General features: G+C 40.0%; 1 protein-coding gene across 1 annotated transcript in view; it reads left to right on the top strand.

Moving 5' to 3' along the window:
• Positions 1–22,259, top strand: part of opn8a (opsin 8, group member a) — an 84,577-nt gene extending 62,318 nt beyond the window's left edge. The window contains exons 4-5 of the mRNA XM_055149287.1: positions 21,827–22,027; positions 22,083–22,259. Coding sequence (XP_055005262.1) covers positions 21,827–22,027; positions 22,083–22,259 — 378 coding nt within the window. The remainder of the gene's footprint in view (positions 1–21,826; positions 22,028–22,082) is intronic.
• Positions 22,260–22,666: the final 407 nt, after the last annotated feature.

Here is a 22,666-nt window from a genome sequence, read left to right on the forward strand (position 1 = left end):
TTTAATCTTCATGATTATTTATGTTTTGATTTGTTTTTATTATGATTTTAATGTATTTCTTATTCTGTAAAGCACTTTGAATTACTTTGTGTACGAATTGTGCTAGACAAATAAACTTGCCTTGCCTTGCCTGTGAATGAAACAAAACACAAGTCCAGCTCTGTTTTAGATGTGGAAACTACATTATAACTTTAGACTTACATTAGACTTTAGACCAGGAGTCTTCAACCTGTAACTCAGGAGCTACCAGTAACAGTCTCTCTCACTCCCTGCTTTTCAAGACAGCTTTGCCAAGTGTTTTTATTGGATTACATTCTAATTATATTCTGTTGTGCTGAATAACAAAAAAAATGCTTAATTAAATGCCTTGCCAAGGGATTACACAATTCTACTGTAATAACAAAAAAAAATTTTAAATGATTCCCAACTTTGTGGACTAATAAATAGACAGTGGTTTGTGTTTTATAGGCTTTTAATTATACCCAAAGGCAGTCTTTCTTATAATCGTCTTAATTTCTTGCAGCCGCTAAAATGAGTAGCTCTCTGACATATTTGATTTGTAAAGGTAGCTCACTGGAGGAAAAAGGTTGGAGACCCCTGCTTTAAACTTTTGACTTTTATTTTCCCCAAGGTGAAATTAATTTCCACGCACACAGAGCTCGTTTGGCACATACAGCAACAACACAACTCAACACACACATTACAGTAGACATTACAGCTCACTCAGCGGGGGGCTTGGTGTTCAGAAAAGTGCACCTAAGAGCCCTGTACCTCCGTCGTGAGCGCAGAGGGGTGAGGGGTTCCTGTAGTGGGTGAGTGGAGTCCTGTTCTGTGGAGAGTGCAGTGCGTCCAGTGGTCCTGTTGTTAAGATCTACAGGTTGGGTGTGGGGAGTCCTATGATTTTAGCAGCTGTGTGTGTGTTGCCTTTGTGAGGAGAGCATTTTTTTAACAGTGAACATATTGAAAAAGCAGGATAATGGGCTGAATGATGGAATTGTACAACAGTAATAACAGAAGCGGAGAAACATAGAATCCTTTGAGTTTTCTGATTATTGACAATCGATGGCTTCTTTTGTAAATGTTGGTAATATGCTGTTCAAATGTAAAGGGTGAAGTATAGTTCTGCGTCGACTCAATGCGCACTGCCGCCGTCGCCTTGTCGCCGTTGTTTTTGATTTATGGATCCGCGTCGAGGTCTGTGCACCGCGAAGTAATTCACTGCCAAAACGCTAGGGGGCGACGATATCTGTCCATTCATATACACAGTCTGTGTGTATGACCCGTAGACGTATAATCTCTGAAAAGTTTAACATGAACCATCTCTAACGCGACAAAAGCACAGAACAGACTCACCATTAGTCCAATGTGACTCTGTCACAGAGAGAACACTCATATTCCACTGAGTCGTGTCCTTTTTAAGTCAGAGAGAAGCTGACCGTGTACCAGGAGCGAGCTGTTTTATGACTGCTTTGTTTATGTAAGTTAGCCATGTGGTTTTAAGTTTCGTTTCTGTAAAACGTAAACACATATGTGCAAAGCTGCATGAAACACATTATTTCTCAATATTTACTGAAAGAAAAGCGAACAGGAAATGTCTGTAGAGCAGTGGCAGGGAGGACCAATCACAGCTCTTATCGTCTGCGTCGTTTTGATGTGCAGTTAGAAAATTTCGGAGGTGCACGTCGGTCGACGCAGAGACTCTGTGTAGGGGGTAGGCGTCGACGCAGACGATTTGATGCTGGACCGTAAATTGGCCTTAAGTGTGACTCCAAGATATTTGTCCAGTGTCTCTGTCTGATTGTTAATGAAGATGAACATGACTTAAAGCTCATAAGAGTTTCTTTTGTGTAATATAGTGTAGGACCTTTAAAGGTGTATTATATAACTTTCTGGTGAGAGGTCTGTCACCTGCTCATCTTCACAGAGCTGTTTTTGCTTTAGGGTCAGTCCACCTCATTTCACCCAATGAGTTAAAACCTACTTTGTCAAATTTTGATTTTGGTATATACGGAAATCATAGCCAGAAAAGCCAAAATTTCAGATTTTAGTTTGATCGGCCCAACTGTTTCCAAAATAATTTGATACCTTGGTTTTTGATATCAGGCCAGTAGTTGCTGAGTAAATGCAATTTGAAATCCGGCGACAACGCAAAAAAGTGGAAAAATGAAATTGCAATATCTCAGCAACTGTTGCTCCAATCATGCTAAAATTTGAGATTTTGGCTTTCTTGGCTATGACTTACTCATACAATTGCAACTGGACAATGTGAACATTCAAATTGCAATTTTTGGGGGTGAATTGATGTGGAATAACCCTTTAAACTAATCCATCTTACATTTATTCAATTACTCGTGTTTTTATTGCTAAAAAATCCTTTCAGTCATGCATTCTTATAGATCTGATCTGTCACGTGTCCTGGTGCTGCCCCCTGCTTGACAAGCATCAGGAAAGTTACATAGTGCACCTTTATGAACATATTGCCAAACAGATGCACTATATATCAAATTCATCTCCTTGAATGGATAAAGTTATTCAAAGTATGAGATTTGGTTTAATTTTGTGAGCCCTGTGTCCTTATATTCCTATAACCCTTCTACTAATCTTTTTAATACAGCCATCGATTTGGTTTTAACTCTTCACCCAGGATTGATTTTGGTTTTCGTTAACGATTAAAACATTATCAAGTCATTGATTATTTCAGAGGACAATTACTCAGACTAACACAGGAGTGAGTTTGTGTTGTCTTTATTTCCCTTGGGTCGCACCGTTCCTTTAAAATCTGACCTGTACTTAAACTTCAAAGTAACCCCGGGCGACCAAAGCACCACCGGGGGCTTATCTTCAGATCTTAAACCAGTATCTTTGTGAGTGTTTCCTAGCGGCAGGATTAGACGTCATGGGGTGATGGAGGAAACCTTGCCTGACCTGCTCATGGCCTTTCTACACTCTGTTCAAATCCAGAAGAGACTCTAACTAAGGATGTAGAACCAAAATATCGTGATATTGTATCGTCAAAAGTCTCTCAGTAATTTCGTGGGCCATCACAATATATCGAATTACAAGTTTCTTTGCTGAAATACATTGTGATGGTGCAAGAACCTCCAAAAAACTGAGAAAACTACAAAGACCATGATCCTTTGCTCTGTTTCAGCGCCACCCGCATGATGAAATAACTGTTACTAAGCTCTTTGAAATCTTAAATATTTTGATTATGACAGAAAAGTAGCGTATTTAGTAGGGGTGTACAAAAATATCAAAATATCGATATATCGTATTGCTTAATGTGCTGATACAGTATCGATATCATGGGCTGCTGTATCGATATATCGCCAAGAGTATTTTTTGGTATATTTACTAAGTTATTTTGTTACAGCGCTACAGTTTTGTTGCTTGTTCAGAGGAAGGAACCTTGTTTATGCAACACATTTGACACTTTCACTGTTTTGATGATTAAAATGGATGTATTTTATATTAACTTTACACAAAAAGTGGCTTAACAAAGACTTTTAATATCACAGCCATGATTTAGCCTTGATTTTTTTATAGAATTGTACCATATCAATTTGAAATATAGCGTATTGAATCGTATCATATTAAAAGTTCACTGTATCAGGATATGTATCATATCATGGCCCATGTATCGAGGTATGTATGGTATCAGCAACTTCTTAATGATACCCAGCCTTAGTATTTAGTAGGGGTGGCATGGTACACAAAAGTCATGGTTCGGTATGTACCTCGGTTCAGACCCTACGGTTTGGTACATTTTCGGTACAGTGCAAGGTAAAAAAAAAAAAAACATAACCAAAAAGGCTATCCTTAAAGGCTGTTTTTTATTGTTCAAATCTGAGGAAGCTGCAACATCCTGAAACAACTGAAACTATAAGTGAACAAGCACCACATAGACACACACAACATAGGATTAAATACAGCTTTAGGACCATTTGTTATGCATTATTTATCTCTAATAGGTGAAGGAAATACCTCAAGAGCAGTGTTTTCTGTGTTTCTCTTGAACACTCTGCAGTTTGTGTGATCAAGTACCACCAAGTACAGTATTCCTTTGAATTAAGTAACTCTGTTCTGAATATCATTCAATGAAAAAGTAACTGTACTGTAATACATGTACTCAAAATTAGTAGTCTGAATACACAGATTATTATTATTATTATTATTATTATTTTTCTGTGTGGAAACTGTCTTTGCTTATAAAATGTGCTATAGAAATTAACTGAATTGGATTGGGACATATTTTCAGTAACTCTATTCAGTTATCATATTTTTCAGACTATAAGGTGCACCAGATTATAAGGCACAATATCAATAATGTTGAATTCTCTCGTCTATTTTCATACATATGGTGCATTAAGCGAAACAAACGGGCGACACTTGAGACTGATCCTTTGATCCTTACATTGAGTAATATGTGTTTAATGCAGCTTTGCCGCATTTGTTTTTGTTTGACAGAAACGAAATTTAAAACCACATGGCTCATTTGCATAAACTATAAGCGCTGAAAAAAACAGCTCACTCATTTTGCTGCTGGTGTGGTGAGCTTCTGTCTGACTAAATGACACGACAGTCCATCAAACGGTGTATCTTCATAGTTTACCAAAGTCGTACTAAAACATTTTGACAGATTTTTGAGAGCCGTGTAGCGCAAACCTCGGTTTGAGGTCAGTAAACACAACCAGAATTAATACAAAAGGTGCAGTGGATTATAGGTGCACTGTCGATTTTGAGAAAATTCAAAGATTTTAAGTGCGCCTTACACTCACAAAACTACAGTACTTCCCAACACTAGGTCTGTCACGGGGGACAGTGGCACAGTTGGTAAGAGAGTTGGCAGGTGTGATTCCAGCTCCCACAGCTGTCCTTGGACAAGACACTTAACACACCTCACCCCTAGTGTCTGCGTACACTAGTGTGTGTGTGTGTGTGTGTGTGTGTGTGTGTGTGTGTGTGTGTGTGTGTGTGTGTGTGTGTGTGTGTGTGTGAGAATGGGTGAGTGATTTCTTGATGTTAAGCGCTTCCCTTGAAGGTGGGAAAGCACTAAATAAAAATCTGTCCACTTACCATTTTAGAAAGACAAAGCTGCACACTTATTCTCCAACTGCTTTTCATGAATGACAACACTGGATCAGTGGATGTTCCTCAGGTCAGGTCATGTTGTCATTCATTAAAAGCAGTTTAGGAGTAAGTGTGCAGCTTTATCTCACTTTGTGTTCACTGCAGTAGCCTTGCACTAGTGATGTGTGCATAGCTATACCTTTTACCTCTTACCATTTTACCATAACAAATTTTGAAGTACGATATATCGCTACAGAGAACTATTGAGATAAACGATTATATTGAAACTACTTTACCCCACTGATACAAAGCAGGATAATCTCAGTAAAGACATTTTTAAATAGACAGGACCATTAAAAGGCATGGGCTTCTACATCTAAAAAGCAGAATGAGCCACAAGTTTATTTTACCTTCTACAGCTCAAATCTTACATAATTAAATAAAAACAGCAAAACCCCACTGTCCCCACCGTTTCGAAGAAACTGTGTACATGATAAGTACTGAGCCCCAAAGCTTTCATATGTTGATATAGAGTTGATGTAGTGATTATCAGGAGTCATGTGAGAATACAGCAGGAGCACATCAGCCAGACTACGTACAAACAGTAGCTTTAATGTCTTCAAAGCTCCATAATCATGAAAAGAGCATTACCCTTTTTGGTTTACCCACTTCTCGACACAGTTGCCATAGCAAACAGGTAATTTTTTTTTTTGATTGATTTGCCTGTAGATGTAGCTGATTGCTATAAATAATCCATTAACACGTGTATTTCATAGGCGTGTCTCTGTATTCACAAGGACAGCGTCATGTTTAAAGTGTGATCGAGAGTGCGGGTTTGACCGAGCGGCGAGGTCAGGGGCTGGTCAAGCCTCTGGCGATTATCACATCTGAGTCTGTGTGAATTCAACAGCTTCAACTGAGACGCAGCCAAAGCCCCACGGCATCATGGGCAGCACTGTGTGTTTGTTTGTGGAGGGCATGGACGGAGTCAGAGTTAAAAGGTCCTAGATTACATGAAATTGACTCTTGTGAGCTTTAAGTCATGTTCTAATGTTGCTCCCTCCTGGAGTTGTGTTTTGTTTCATTCACACGTGTTTGAGTTTTCCTTTATTATTAGTCTGTCTACATCTCCAAACCTCAAAATGCTCAGCTCCACCTTGTGATGTCATGTTAACAGACACGTTTTACCTTTACCTTAGTAGAGATTGGAGATTCCCAGGATGAAATTACCCAAAAACGTATTTTTCGGGCTATTAGACTGGCTCATAAGCCTCCAACCCCATCAAAAAACGAACGCACGCCCCACAATCCAGAGCGCCCTATACACGAATCCACTCGGGTGTCCCAGCACGACTTCAGTAAACTACAAAGCCGCACCACCCGCAGAACACACAAACACACAGCGACCGCACAGCCAAAAACACCCACAGACACACTCATCACTCCACGCTGACGAGGAACGGAATGGAGGAACGAACCGAAAAAGCGAGCGCAATGTGCCACTTCTAGACACAACTGAACAACTGAGTCACTGCGAACACGCCGACAATCCGTTGGTCCCAGACAGCACCCTCCCTACACGCCACAACTGAACAAAGCCCAGAGTCACCGTGAACGCCACAAACAAACAAAACCACTCACCCATCACACTGTTGTGTTTCATTTAAAGTCCGGTGCGGTTTATTTGTGAAAAAAGTTCAAAAATAGACCATTTAATGACAGTGCGTCTTATAATCCAGAGCGCCTAATAGCCCAGAAAATACGGCAATTCTAGTGAACGTGTTAGGAGTTTAAAAACACACTTGAACACTTTCTCTGTCACCACATGACATCACAAGGTGGAGTGTTTTCTGTTTGAGAGAAGAACTCAGCCTAAATGTGCAGGGTTTGTGTTTTAAACATGTGTGAATGAAACAAAACACAACTCCAGGTCTTTTTGTATGATGAGGAAACAACATTATAACATAGATCAGAAAATAGAGTAACATGGGCTCTAGGATGTTCCAAGATTTTTTGTTTTGTTTTGTTTAGATTGTTATTATTCGTTCCATATCTGGTCAAAATATTTGGGTGAAAATTGTATGCAAATTAATTAAATGGACAGTTTGGAATTTTGGACATAGGACCTCATTTCCTAGTGAATCAGAGTGTTGGAGACGTGTGGAGACACTTTTTGAAATATTCCATCCAGTCCTTGTATTTGCAGAGGTCTCTGGTGCTAGACTAGTGCATGTCAATGGTCATATTTCTCCTGCCACTAAAAACAGTCTTACCCACTCCACAAAACACCCAAAACAAATCTATTATTATACCAGACTGTCCATGTGAATGTGAATGAACCTTGCATTTGAAAGATTTATGTCTGAGCAGCAGCAGTGAATTGTACTTCCTGATAGAAAGCTTGGCAGCGGCGGACTGATATATGAGAAAATAGTCCCTCAACATGTGACGATTCATGGGATACAAGGTTAGTTTTATTTCAAACATTATTCTATCGACACAGACATTCACATGGACAGTCTGGTGTAATAATAGATTTGTTTGGGGTGTTTTCTGGAGTGGGTGAGACTGTTTTTAGCGGCAGGAGTATTGTAACTATGACCATTGACATGCACCAGTCTAGCACCAGCGACCTCTGCAAATACAAGGACTGGATGGAATATTTCAAAAAGTATCTCCACACGTCTCCAACACTCTGGCTCACCAGGAAATGAGGTCCTGTGTCCAAAATTCCAAACTGTCCTGTTAATATTTAGAAGTTGCTCAAGACATTTGGAAATTGACCTTTACTATAACATAGTGAACCAAATAAATAAGCCGTATTTGAATAATTTGTCATTTTATTCTGTAAACACAAACTTAAACTTGCATAAACATTACTTAGAAACTTCATAAAGTTACTAAAAAATGCAAAATGAGTCAATTTCCAGGACTCTTCCAAAAAATCCATGCCTTAGTAAGTAAAGTAAATATAATATACTGTACGTAATGTAAATCAAGACAGTATAGTAAGAATAGAAGTGTTTTTACTGTGGGCCCTGTGTTCGAAAGCCTTAGCAGAGTCTGAAAGTGCAAAATTATTATTCAGCTTCAATAAGTTCTGAACCGGAAATTTGAATTCATTGTAATAGTGTCAAGTGGCATTTCTTTTCATTGCTTTTCTTTCCTAAACCACCACAGGTATCTGGAATAAATTACAGGGTAAATAAGTCTACAGTGGTGCGGCTCCTGTGGCTCATTCACGCTAGAAGCTTTATGGCAGCTGACAGCATGTTTTTAAATGTAATATACAGGCTGTAAGGGACATCAGCAGTTTCACAAACAGGATACTAATCGATACTAAACTAATATCCAAACTAGATACTCTTAAGGAGATATTGACAGACAGAAATGAACCTTTTGAATGTGTTTAGAATGATGTTGAGCTGGATCAGAACAAGTATAAGAGCACACAGACGAGTATACACACATGGACACTATGGAACCTACTGCACCACTGACGGATTACACACATATAAGACACATGGGAATAGAAAAGAAAAGAAAATACTACAATTTAATGTTGAAAATCACATTCTATTGTCTAAAAAGTGTTTTTAAACTTTCATTGTGGTGTCAGAATTGGTAATGAGTAGGGTCCCAATCCAATCACGTGATCAGAAATCAGTGCCGTCATGTGACTGCGGACTCGATCCAGACTTGGACGTTATGTGCTGATCAGGTATCGGATAAATAATATACCTATATAACACACAGCACACACGGCACACAACAGTTTTTCTGAGGCGCGGGATTTGCTCAGGGACGTCCAGTCAGCGTGACTGTCTGTCCCAGCGCCTGTTGTACTAGAGACACACTCACACTGGGACTTTTGGGCCGTGCTGTACTCGGGCACTGTTACCTGTGGTTCTGTGGCCTGTATTCACACCTGTGCAGCCGATGGCGTCATCGCACGGTGCTGTTTGTTGCAAGCGAAACAAACAGCGCGGTTGTGCAGTGGAGTTGGCGCTTTTGGAGGTGAGGGTGGGAACAGTGAAATGTCTATTGAGTGGTGGGACTGATGTTGCAGTGCGTTCTGCTGTGGGTTTGTGGATGTGGTGATGTGGGGGGTGGGGGTGGTCAGGGGAGAGAGGCTGTGGGGCTTCTGTCATCTCATTTTTATTTGGTAAGATTTTATATTATTTGGATATTACAGATGAGCCTAAATATTTTAAATATAAAGCACGTGCTTCCATATAATATCAAATATACAAAGTGTAGATTGTGCAGAGTCGAGTCTCAGGTCTGATCTGATTCTGGTCTGGTTCCTGTTTTGTTCAGTTCATTAAGTTTACAAAGTTACACATTCCAAGACCAGACTGAGAAAAGTCAAGATTTTCAACAATGATGGTTCATGGTTAGAAAAGTTAATCAAATTAAAGTTTTGGACATTTGATTTGTCACACTAAGTTCAGCTCAAATACTACACATGAAATCAACACAATCTGATCCCACACACATCCTGGATCTTATTCTTTGCTCTTAGTTCATTTTATAATGTTTTACAGAAGTATTGGATTGTAACTCGGTATCGGCAGATACTCAAAATCAAATGACTCGGACTCGGGGGCAAAAAAATGTGATCGAAACACCCCTAGTAATGAGTATTGAAAATCAAGAAATTTTAGTATCATGACAACACTACTGTGTTTTTTGGACTATAAGTCGCTCCGGAGTATAGGTCACCCCAGCCAAAACTGTGTAATAAAGAAGAAGAAAACATTGTACCGGACTATAAGACTATTTGGGGATAATTTATTTTATAAAATCAGAAACCAGATACCGACATTTCACATTAAAAGAACAACATATCACTACAGAGAAATATTGGAATCAATTATTATATAGAAACTACTTTACCGCAGTGATACAAAGCAGGAAAATCTCAGTAAACACATGTTTAAATAGACAGGACCATTAAAAGGCATGAGCTTCTACATCTAAAAAGCTGAATGAACCACAAGTTTTTTATTCTACAGCTCAAATCTTAGAATTACATAAAAACAGCAAAACTATAACTATAAGTCCCCACTGTTTCGAAGAAACTGTGCACCAGTATTGAGCCCTAAAGCTTTCATATATTGATATAGATTTGATATAGTGATTATGTGGAGTCATGTGAGAATACAGCAGGGGCACATCAGCCAGACTAAGTGCAGTAGAAGAAGAAAAAACATATATAAGTCACATCGGACTATAAGTCGCATTTTTTGGGGGAAATGTATTTGATAAAATCTGAGACCAGGAACCAACATTTCCTGTGTAAAGTCAAGTTCTAGTAATAACAATAGAAGAGAGAACAACAGACTGTTAACGTCACATATGAACAGTTCTTCAGATAAACTATAACATAAACAACAGAACAGAACAAGTTTAACAAACTCTCTCATCTCCAAATCACTAAAATCATTCATTCAATTCTTCAGTGTCACTTCTGAATAACTTGGGCCTCGACCTCCGGAGGTAAACAGAGCGCCGCTTCCTCTTCTGTGTCGCTGTCGTCAGACTCAGCACCAGTCCCAATTCAGTTCCTGAATCCCGACAGGATGGTTGGTTTCAGTTGTTACTGAAGTCACTTAAATTTTGAATTTTCAGTGGTACAGAAGTAATGGACTGACATGATACAGACAGGACAGAGGCTCTTTCTGCAGGAGACATGTGCAGTAGAGTGAAGTGACAGTGGAGTATTCACAGGAGAACAGTGTCCCATTTATAGATGATTTATCATGTATTTACAACACACAGCAGCTGACTCACAATAAATCACACACTAAAACAAGGACAGGACGCACAAAACAGTAAAGAGGAGCGGTCATGTGTGTGGGCTCTGAGGAAACGATGTGTTTTGAGCAGTTTTTCGAAGGTGTTTAGTGAGTCTGAGTTTCTGATGTGAAGAGGGAGAGAGTTCCAGAGGGTGGAGGCAGCCATGGCATCGGCTATTTGTTTTTTTTTTTTTTTTGTTTTTTAGTTCTTAGCATTATAAGTAACTTTTTATTTGCATTTTTTAACCCGAGGACCACGTGAATGCAGCGTGAACATATCTATCTTCCATTTGTGAAACTGCATAAGAATGTAGTTGCTAAAAATACCTTGAATTACAATACATACATGCACTGAGAGCCTGGTCTCCACTTTCATTTGCTTGTTTCCATGGAGACAGATGAGTTAGATGCAACTGAGTGGAACATACAGACAAAGCAATCCCATCTCCACAAGAAAAGTTACTTATAGCGCCTTTAATTGCATGTTGATTAACTGTTTTTTTGTTTGTTTTTTTTAAGATAATCTATTTAAAACATATACATATGCATTAAATATATAGGACAATAATTGGAAAAGTTATATCATATGTTATTATTTAAAGGTGCATTGTGTAACTTTTCTGTTTTAGGGTCTGTCAAATGCTTTTCTGTTATTGCTTTATGTGGAATGTTTCACAGTAAGCATTACCGTATTTTTCACACTATAGGGCGCACTCTTAAGCCTCTAACCCAGGGGTCTCAACCTCAAATTACCTGGGGGCCACATTAGATAAAGTCTGAGTGAGGCTGGGCCACATTGAGTATTCAATAAATAGCGGTTGCACGGAAGGAAAGAGAGAGAGAGAACAACACGCAACACTCTTTCTTAATCTTTAATAACAGTTCAGACCATGAAAATGTATTCAGAACGTAGGTTTAAACTAATATCTCTACTCTTCTTCTTTTGCCTACTCCTTGCTGGTTGAAACCTGGCTACGCTCACGGTAGGGGGGTGGGATTGTGCGTACATCTACCGCGGGCCGCACTGACATTATTATTATTAATATAAAGTGGAGGGCTGCAAAATATTCCTTCCAAGGGCCGCACTTGGCTCTAACCCTATCAAAAAACAACTGCACGCCCTGTAATCCAGAGCACCCTCTACACGAATCCACTCAGGTGTCCCAGCACGACTTCAGTAAACTACAAAGCCGCACCACCCACAGAACACACAAACACACACAGAGCAGACAGCGACCGCACAGTGAAAAACACCCACAGACACACTCATCACTCCACGCTGACGAGGAATGGAACGGAGGAACGAACCGAAAAAGCGAGTGCAATGTGCCACTTCTAGACACAACTGAACAACTGAGTCACTGCGAACACGCCGACAATCCGTTGGTCCCAGACAGCACCTCCTCTACACGCCACAACTGAACAAAGCCCAGAGTCACCGTGAACGCCACAAACAAACAAAACCACTCACCCATCACACTGTTGTGTTACATTTAAAGTACAGTGTGGTTTATTTGTGAAAAAAGTTCGAAAATAGACCATTCAGTGACAGTGCGTCTTATAATCCAGAGCGCCTAATAGTGCGGAAAATGCGGTAAACCTTTCTGTCTCCATGGAAAACCAGACCAAGATACAGGTCAGGCCTGTGGAGAGGCGCTCATAGTCAGAATGTCTGTGTATTTTTGAGCTATAAAACGGCTTGTAATTGAATAAATGTAAATGTAAGTAGAGCTGTGTTAAGCAACAGAAAAGAAAACACATGGAGCCACAAAACCCTTTTGACTCTAAAATGAGGAGAACACTGCAGATCTTTTTTTTTTTTTAACCTGTGTGCTCTGTATAAAAGACTATACCGTGTTGCATTTATGAAATCAATAAAATACTAGAGAATATATGTATGTTCATATATACGGTCTGTGTGTACGATAGGGGTGTGCAAAAATATTGAAATATCGATATATCATATCGTTTAATGTGATGATACGTATCAATATCGTGGGCTGCTGTATCGATATATCACCAAAATCGAAAAACTGAAAAAAATTAATTTTTATTGTTTTTTTCATTTTGGTTTTGGAGACAAATAGTGAAGAAAACAATTATTTTCAATTTTGTGTTTAAATGAAGAATGGAAAAAACGGATAATGACTGTTTCCTGTTTACGTGACTTCCGTGACTGTGATGCCGGACTTTTGCACCGACTTTTGACTGAACCAGGACTGATCCAGGTTCGAGACCAGACCGGGACCAGAGCTGGACTGAGACTGGGACAGACTGGGACCAGAGCGGGACTAGGGCGGACTCAGAGCTTGGACTCCGAGCCTCAGCTTCGAGCTCTGGCCCTGCCGTGGGCTCTGAGCCTCCGGTCTGGTCCCGGTCTGGTCCTGGTCTTGTCTCGGTCTTGTCTCGGTCTCAGGCCCGCTCTGGTCCCGGTCTGGTCCCAGTCTCAGTAGCGCTCTGGTCCCGGTCTGGTCCCGGACCTGGTCCATTTGAACCAAAAGCTCTTAGTTCGGTTCGTTTTCGGTGATGTGAAAGTGTCAACTGGATCTTGAGCGTGGAGGACCGGAGCAGCCCGTCCGGACCTGTAGTCCACAGCACATTCTCGCTTTCCCCGCACGGAACCAGCGCGCAGACGATGACATGGAACCGCTCGGACCGCTGGTCTTAGTTCCGGTCAGGTCCCGGTCTGGTCCCGGTCTGGTCCCGGTCTGGTCCCGGTCTCAGTCCCACTCTGGTCCCGGTCTGGTCCCGGACCTGGATCAGTCCTGGTTCAGTCCGTATGCGGTGCAAAAGTCCAGCATCACAGTCACGGACGTCACGTAAACGGGAAAGGGTCGTTATCCGTTTTTTCCATTCTTCATTTAAACACAAAATCAAAAACTGAAAAAACGAATCATTATCCATTTAAAATTTTGGTTTTGGAGACAAATAACGAAGAAAACTGTTGTTTTTTCGTTTTCTTATTTTTGGTTTTATACTGAAAAACGAAAGCACGAATGATACACGAATTTACACGGATTCACTGTGATTAAATACTCATTATTTATTTTCCAAAGTCACAGGGAGCCACAACAATTCGATGAAAGACACATACTGTAGATATTTTGAGTTATATAACATGAAAACCCAGATCATGTATTTTAAAAAGTCGGAAGCCCTCCCACTCTGTAAAAAGTTGAATAAAATAATTTCATCAAGAATCAGTCAAACCATCACAGTCTGAATAGAAATCATCAATACTGGATGAGTCAAATCTAATCCTCAATTCATTTGCAGTTTTTTGATATTGAAATAGAGACTGTAGATCATTTTTGCTGAATAATGACAGTTCAATCTGGCAACCCTGAGGGAAATTACCTGATGAATTTGTCAAAGAGTGATTGTTAATGTGGACATGGTGACACTGTAGTGAGATCTGAGTGCTGATTTAATTTTTTATTTTTTTTTACTTCATCTGATGGAAATTCCTTTAGTCATTGTGAATTGTGGTGAGTTTAAGGCAGACCTATTACACAAAATTGACTTTTTAGAACTTTTAATCTTGTTTTAGTTGTTTCCTCTTCTCATTTAGTTGTATTTGGAGTGATTTGTGCATGATTAATTCATATTTAATCGCTTATTTTCAACCTCTTCACCGGCACGCGCCCACTGCTCTCTACTTTATTCTCCAATTTTATTTCATTAAAGATGAACTATGTCACTTTTCTGACACCACTTGCTTGTTTCCATGTAGATAGCGTTGTCTGGAATGTCCCACAGCATGGCATTAAACATGTCTATTCATGGGTAAGTATTTAAAACTACCAAACTACCAAAATTACGCATCAGGTCTGTGGAGAGTCAAGTAAGAATGCAAGTTTTTTTCAAGGTTTTTAGCAACAAACACACCTGTGATCATGGAGTAGAGAGATACTGTATGTTAAATGCCATATTGTGGAACATTTCATGTAAAGTAATATAGGCAAGGCAAGGCAAGTTTATTTGTCTAGCACAATTCGTACACAAAGTAATTCAAAGTGCTTTACAGAATAAGAAATACATTAAAATCATTAATAAAAACAAATCAAAACGTAAATAATCATGAAGATTAAAATGAAAAAAGAGAGACATAAATTGGAGAGAAGAGTGCGGAATGAAAACCTTTCAGTTATTTGCACAGTTAAACAGAAATGTTTGAGCCTGGATTTAAACAGCGTCACAGAAGAGTCTGTCTCACATGTTCAGACTGTTCCAGGTTTTAGCTGCATGAACCTGAAACTCTGACTCCCCTTGTTTAGTCGTGACTCTGGGCACCAGCAGGAGGCCGGTCCCTGACTCCTCAGAGTGTGAGATGGTTCATATGACACTAACATGTCACAGATGGACTTTGGTGCTCGGCCATGGAGAGACTTGTACAAGCAGAGCTGCTTTAAAGTCTCTGAGGCACAGGAGCCAGAGCAGAGACCTGAGACCAGGACACATGTGCTCGTACTTCCTAGTTCGAGTAAGGACCCGAGCTGCAGCGTTCTGGATGTTCTGCAGCGTCTCACAGCTCATTTGGAGAGACCAGTGAGCAGAACATTACAGTATCTAACCTACTGGAGACAAACGCATGGATAAGTTTCTCCAAGTCAGATTTAGACAGTAAACCTTTGATTTTTGCTATGTTTTTTTAGATGGTAAAAGGCTGCAGATGTTATTGATTTGATGTGGCTGTTAAAGTTCAAGTCTGAGTCCATTATTACCCCTAGATTTCTTGCCTGATTAGAAGGTTTTAGAGAGAGAGACTGGAGGTGACTGCTGACACTGTCCCTTTGTTTCTGTGGACCAAACACTATGACTTCAGTCTTGTCAGAGTTTAGCTGGAGAAAGTTGTTTTGCATCCACACACTGATCTGTTGGATGCAGTGACCAAGTGAGTCCACTGGTCCATAGTCTCCTGCTGCCAGAGAGACATAGATCTGAGTGTCGTCTGCATAATTGTGGTAGGACACGTTATTGCTGCTTATTAACTGGCGTAATGGCAGCATGTAGAGATTGAACAACAGGGGGCCCAGGATTGACCCCATCTCGAGACAACCTCCACAAGAAAATGTATTTACTGCACCTTTGATATGCCCAGGATTCAGCAGCGTTACATAGTCCACCTGGTACGTTTTGTTTTGTTTTTTTTTTGATCTGTTGCTCTTTTGTGGGATATGCAGAGTATCCATAGGAGGAGCCCATTTCGGGAGGTGCAGAGTTGAGCTGGTCCTTTCTCCTGCGGTCACCTTAGAGTATGTCCCGACATTGAGTCCTGTTTCAGTTCTGGTTTAGTCCTGGTTTACTGCTGGTTTACTCCTGTTTTAGTCCTAGTTCAGTCCTGGTTTAGTCCTCCTCTTCAGTCCTAGGTTAGTCCTGATTTAGTCTTGGTTTAGTCCAGTGCTTCTCAAATAGTGGGGCGGGCCCCCCTGGGGGGCGCGCGAGGCTCCGTCAAGGGGGCGCGTTTGACCTCGGGGAACATGCTTTTTTTATTTTTTATTTTGATTTTTTTTTACTGTCCTAGAATAAAGTGCAATTGCACTTCCACTACATTAGGGGGCAGTGGCGCTCTCATTGGCAGAGTGTGCGCAGGGAGCATTCGCTCGGTGGTGTAGGAGTTTTGTTTGCACTGAGCATGCGCGCTTTGCACACAGCACAGAGTTTGAGTATGAAGTGTAGACACGAAGTGTAGCAGACCCTCAAGTGACACCATGAAAAAATATTTAACAGGGATGAGAAGACAGACGGAGAGAAACGGAGATAAAGAGACAAACGAAAATCTCCCGAAAGCTAAGACGAGGAAATATGACGAAGCGTATGTAGCGCTTGGCTTCACTGTGACTACGGTGGGAGACGAGGAAAGACCGGTGTGCTTACTGCGTCTAAAAATGTTGGCAGCCGACAGCATGAAGCCCAATAAATTAAGGCGTCACTTAAATACATTACACCCCAATCACTCTGATAAAGCCGCTTGAGATTTTTTCAGCGAAAACGTGCCGAATATTGCCGACAATCATCCCGCTTGTGACTGCTACTTCAGTACTTTTATTCTCTTATACGTTAATAAGGATACAGTGTTATGCAGAGGTGTACTTATAACAGTTTTATAGACAAATGATACTATTTATAGTCACGCGGGGGGGGGGGCGCGAGATGTTTTATTCTTCTTAGGGGGGCATGACAGAAAATAATTGAGAAGCACTGGTTTAGTCCATGGCGTATGCAGTGCCACAGTTTGATATTATCTCGGGTGAACAGGCGGGTGCGGGCAGGTGCGGGCGGGTGCGGTGCTGTACTGTCCTGCGCGGGTGCGAGTCCCTAAAAATGGATCCGTGTGGGTCTCTGCACTGTAGGCTCCCTTACGGAATTAATGAATCATTGGTTCGTTACATAAAGACGGAGGAAAATGACAAAAGGACGACAGCAGCAATACGTCTGAGAAAAGTGTATAAAGTGTGTGGTGATTATAAAATATAAAGTTGACTACTTCACTGATTTCACCTATCACAGGTTATTTTTTAAAAGGTAACCCCTGCACTAAACGAGGGACCACTGTAAATGCAGGATTTTGAATGTTCCAAAACTATAATCCCAAACCATAAGGTGAGTGAAAAGAGTTCACATTTCATATTTAGCCCTAAAAGTCTGATCAGTTCTACACATGGAGGTGTCGTAAAGTCGTGGAAAATTCACTTTAGCTCATGAAAAAGTAGTGGAAAAGTTTTGAAATTTTGTCAGTGAAAAAGAGCGGGAACCCTGTAAGTTGTTAGATCAGACCTGTCAGACTCAGGCCCAGGGGTCAAATTTGGCCCGCAATATAATTATATTTGCCCCGCGAGATCATATCAAATAACTCTTTACCAAAAAAGTTCCACGGTGCACTTTTAACTCTGACTTGTATGCGTCCTCAGATGAAGTAAACAGTTTGTTATTGTCCAATTGCTGTTCAGAACATTAGAACGCCCTCCAACGCCCTCCAACGCCCGCCAACACCCGTCAAAAAAAAAACTGTAACTAAAACAAACATTTTCTTTACAAGATTCAACAAACTTTTTACAGGGTTTTTCTGTGTGAGTTAGAGAAGCAAAGTGTTCCGTGCTTGTGAAATGTCTTATATTCTGTTTTACAGTTTTAAAGATTTGGTAAATAATTGGCTTAAAGGTATATTGTGTAACTTTTTGGTTGGGGGCCACTTTTTTGTTTCTACAGAGATGTCATAGCTCTGCCTGGAATATTCCAAAGTGTGACATTAAACCGCTTTACTTTACATTTATTCAATTACAGGTGGTTTTACAGGTCAAAAAACAACAACAACAACAACTACAAAAAACAGAAAAACAGACATTCTGACTGTGAGTGGGGTCGCCTCTCCACAGATCTGACCTGTAACTTGCTCTGGTTTGGTTCCCAAGGAGATAGAAAGGTTTAATGCCATACTGTGAAACATTCCAGACAAAGCAATAACATCACCATGGAGAAAAGCATTTAATGGAGCCTTCACCAGAAAAGTTACAGAATACATCTTTCAGTCTGTTTACAGCACTGCTTTATGTGTAATAAAGCCAATAAATAAATATGTTAATTTACACAGCATAAATACAATTGGGGGGGGACAACTTTAACCCAATTGTAAAGTAGATTTTGCTTAATATGTCTCTTTTAAAGCTACAGTATGTAACCTGGCTCACGGCTCCATGGAAACAGAAAGTTAAAACCATACTTGGGAACATTCTTCAAGGAGATAAATATACTCTGGAATATTATAGTCAAAGAAACATTTCTTTTTAAACAAGCAGGAGAAGGCCCTACAGGCCAAATAAGAGTCAGGTTTGTGGAGATGCAAGCACGCTCACAGTAAGGACACAGGTTTATCTGTGCAATTAAAACACTTTTTTTATTTTTTATTTAGACTTAGACAAACCTTATTGAGCCACACAGTTACATAAGGGTGAGTTGTTGTACAGTTGTAGGGAGTATTATCTATTACATAAAGGTGAGTTGTTGTACAGTTGTAGGGAGTATTATCTGTTGCATGAGGGTGAGTTGTTTTACAGTTGTAGGGAGTATTATCTGTTCCATAAGGGTGAGTTGTTGTACAGTTGTAGGGAGTATTATCTGTTACATGAGAGTGAGCTGTTTTACAGTTTTAGGGAGTATTATCTGTTACATAAAGGTGAGTTGTACAGTTGTAGGGAGTATTATCTGTTACATAAGGGTGAGTTGTTGTACAGTTGTAGGGAGTATTATCTGTTACATAAAGGTGAGTTGTACAGTTGTAGGGAGTATTATCTGTTACATAAGGGTGAGTTGTTGTACAGTTGTAGGGAGTATTATCTGTTACATAAGGGTGAGTTGTTGTACAGTTGTAGGAGTATTATCTGTTACATAAAGGTGAGTTGTTGTACAGCTGGGAGTATTATCTGTTACATAAGGTGAGTGTGTTGTAGGGAGTATTATCTGTTACATAAAGGTGAGTTGTACAGTTGTAGGAGTATTATCTGTTACATAAGGGTGAGTTGTTGTACAGTTGTAGGGAGTATTATCTGTTACATAAGGGTGAGTTGTTGTACAGTTGTAGGGAGTATTATCTGTTACATAAGGGTGAGTTGTTGTACAGTTGTAGGGAGTATTATCTGTTACATAAGGGTGAGTTGTTGTACAGCTGTAGGGAGTATTATCTGTTACATAAGGGTGATTTGTATAGTTGTAGGGAGTATTATCAGAGAGTACATTTAGACCTTTAAGTACATCCTTGAGTCGTTCTGTAATAGAAACGACTTGTTGTTTACGAAGCCTCTGAACTGAAACATTCACTAAATAAAACAGAACACAGATAAAGCGCTGGGGGGGGGTGAGGTCATGAGATAAACAAAAGCCGACACGACGCTCCACCTGAACCTCCGCGCCGGACGCAGTAAGGCATTAAAGCAGAACAATGACCTGCTGGGACCAAGGTGTATCGCCATGGTAACCCACTGTTATGACTCCGGCGCTGTTATAAAAGACTCCAGACATGTTACCAACACAATACATCCATTCATGTCCAAGAATGTAAAGTAATGCTCTGGGACATTATGGGAGCTTATGGACTCGTGTAGTGTGTAAGTGAGAAAGTATTTTCAGAAGAACTGTGACAACTGTGATTATACTGTGACAATACTGCAATAACAACAGCTGTATAGGAAAGGGAGAATATCTTAACTTCCTAATGAATAAAAAAAAAAAAAGTGATGTTTTTTTTTTTTTTGTTTTTTTTTTACCAAGTCTTTTTTTTTTTTTTTTCTATTCATTCTTTCTGAATTATACAATTTAACAAATAATGAAACCATAACCAAACCACTGTGAAATCCTAAATATTCTTCAAAGGTCCTATTAAACAAAATGAACAAATCAAAAACAGACATGGACTCATGTTTGAGTAATTCTTTATTATTAGTCTGTCTACATCTCCAAAGCTCTAAATGCTCTGTTCCAGTTCTCTGTTTTTAAGTTAACATCTTCTGTAAACGTTTTGCTCAGTAGAGATGACAGAACTATCATAAAAATCTTGAAGGTGACCCTAAGATGTCGTCGTGTTGTTTTCAATGTCCTGTGCTCATTGGCACATGGGCCCAAAAATAATTTTCTCTTCCTCATTTACTTCCTCAGTACGGGTGATGTCTGTAACATGCACGGCGTGGAGCGTTTGGACCAATCAGAGCAGCCAGTAGTCAGTCTTGAGCCAGGACACAGGGGGAATGCCTTATTCAGTTTTTATTATCGACTGGCAATTTCAGGGATGAAATGATTCTAGTGAAGGTGGGTGGAGTTTAAAAACACAGTGGATCACTTCCTGTATTTCCACATGACATCACAAAGTGGACAGAAGTTTTCAGTTTGAGAGAAGAACTCAGTCTAAATGTGCAGGTTTGTGTGTTAAACATGTGTGAGTGAAACAAAACACAACTCCAGGTCTGTTTGTGACAAAGAAACAGCTTTTTCTTTTTTCTTTTTCTCTTCATTATAAATCAGTGCTGGTACCTCAGTACTTGGATGGGAGACCACTGGGAATTCCAGGTGCCACAGGGGGGCGCCAGTGGCAAAAACCATCATTGTGTCTTTAGGCAAGACACTTCATTGCCTAGTATGAAAGATTGGCAGCCTCGCTTCTGTCAGTCTGCCCCAGGGCATCTGTGGCTACAGTAGTAATTTACCACCACTGAGTGTTGAGTCAATGAACAATGGATATTTTGAAAGGCGCTATATAAATGCAATGATTAATTAATTAATTAATTAAAATACATTGTTCAACAATGTCAAAAGTGCACATTTTTTGACTCAGTTTTTTTTTTTTTTTTTTTTTTACAATAATACAATTTATTAAAACAATACAAATACAATGTAAGAGATCTTATACATCTGACAGCATAACATTGTTCATTATAACAGCTTGTTTGGATTTGGCACAAAGCTCTTAAATTCCAAAAAATCATTAAGATTTTGAACAAGGGTTTAATATTTGAGAATTTGCATTTATGAATCAATTAGAGAAAATCTCTTTTTTGTTGTCTTGCAAAATGACTCCATATTTTACATCCTGATAGGAGACATGAGGTAAATCTGTATCATATTCCACATCCACATTTGAAATCCCAAAACATTCTAATATGACAACAATAAAAAAACAAATGTTTAACAGTTTCTATTTCACTGTTGCAAAATGTGTACTTATTAAAACTTTTTTTCAGAAAATCATGACGGGGTAGGTGAGAATTAGAACAGAGATCAGAGGATAGCGTGATATGGGCCCTTTTATTGTAGCCCTGTTGTGACCTTAATGACAGTAATCACACATTAGCAGGTTCTATTATATAAGAGCATATACAGGACCTCAAGGCTACACACACATTTTTTCTAACCCCCCTCCTTCCTTTCTGTCTTCCTTTCTTCTCTGTCCCTTTCATCCTTGTCTTAAGATGGCTGTGATGATCTCTTTGGGCTTCTTGATCGCGTGGACCCCCTACGTCGCCGTGAGCTACTGGAGCATGCACCACGCTCGCTCCCAGCACCTCCTCAGCCCCTTCGTCACCCTGCTGCCCTGCCTTTTCGCCAAGAGCTCCACTGCCTACAACCCCTTCATCTACTTCATCTTCCAGCGCTCCACCAGAAGAGAGCCGGTCGGCGCCAGGAAGCAGAACCAGGGCTGCTGCTTCTGCTTCTGCTGTGGGGGAGGAAGAGGAGGAGGAGGAGGACGGCGGTGGCTATTCGGAGAGGAAAAACAGGAATGGAAGGATGAGGGAAAGTAAAATCATCACAGATTGTAACGGGAACGGCACCGATGAGACCATGGTGGGCTTGACGGGCTGCTCCAAGGTCCAAACCGGGAAAGAGATCGTGACAATAGCGTAAAATGAAGCTCGCGCGTCGCCGTGTTAAAGGGGCACTGCGGAACATTTCCCGTGGAGGGTCCGTCGCTTGCTTGTGTCCATAGAAATGTTGTTGCTTTGTCTTGAATGTTCCACTATAGGGAGGTTACAGCACTGCGCTACATTACAGTCACAGAAGGAACTATTTTTAATTATTTATTTACTTTATTTCTTTTAATTTTCACATTATAAGAAAAAATAGACAAAAAAGAAAAAAAAAAATTTAAAAAGCACTCATGCACTCACAAAAGCACACACACATAAACACATGCACAAATTGTATTATCTAAGTGATAGAAAATGTAATAAATAATAAATAAATGGGCCCGGTCAAGCAGAAGTAAACACAAGGCCAAAAATTCAAGTTAATGCGTCTGATATAAAAATGTA

This window comes from Boleophthalmus pectinirostris, unplaced genomic scaffold, assembly GCF_026225935.1.
Source record: "Boleophthalmus pectinirostris isolate CB_2022bp ecotype Guang Dong unplaced genomic scaffold, ASM2622593v1 HiC_scaffold_13, whole genome shotgun sequence".
Lineage (NCBI taxonomy): Eukaryota > Metazoa > Chordata > Actinopteri > Gobiiformes > Gobiidae > Boleophthalmus > Boleophthalmus pectinirostris.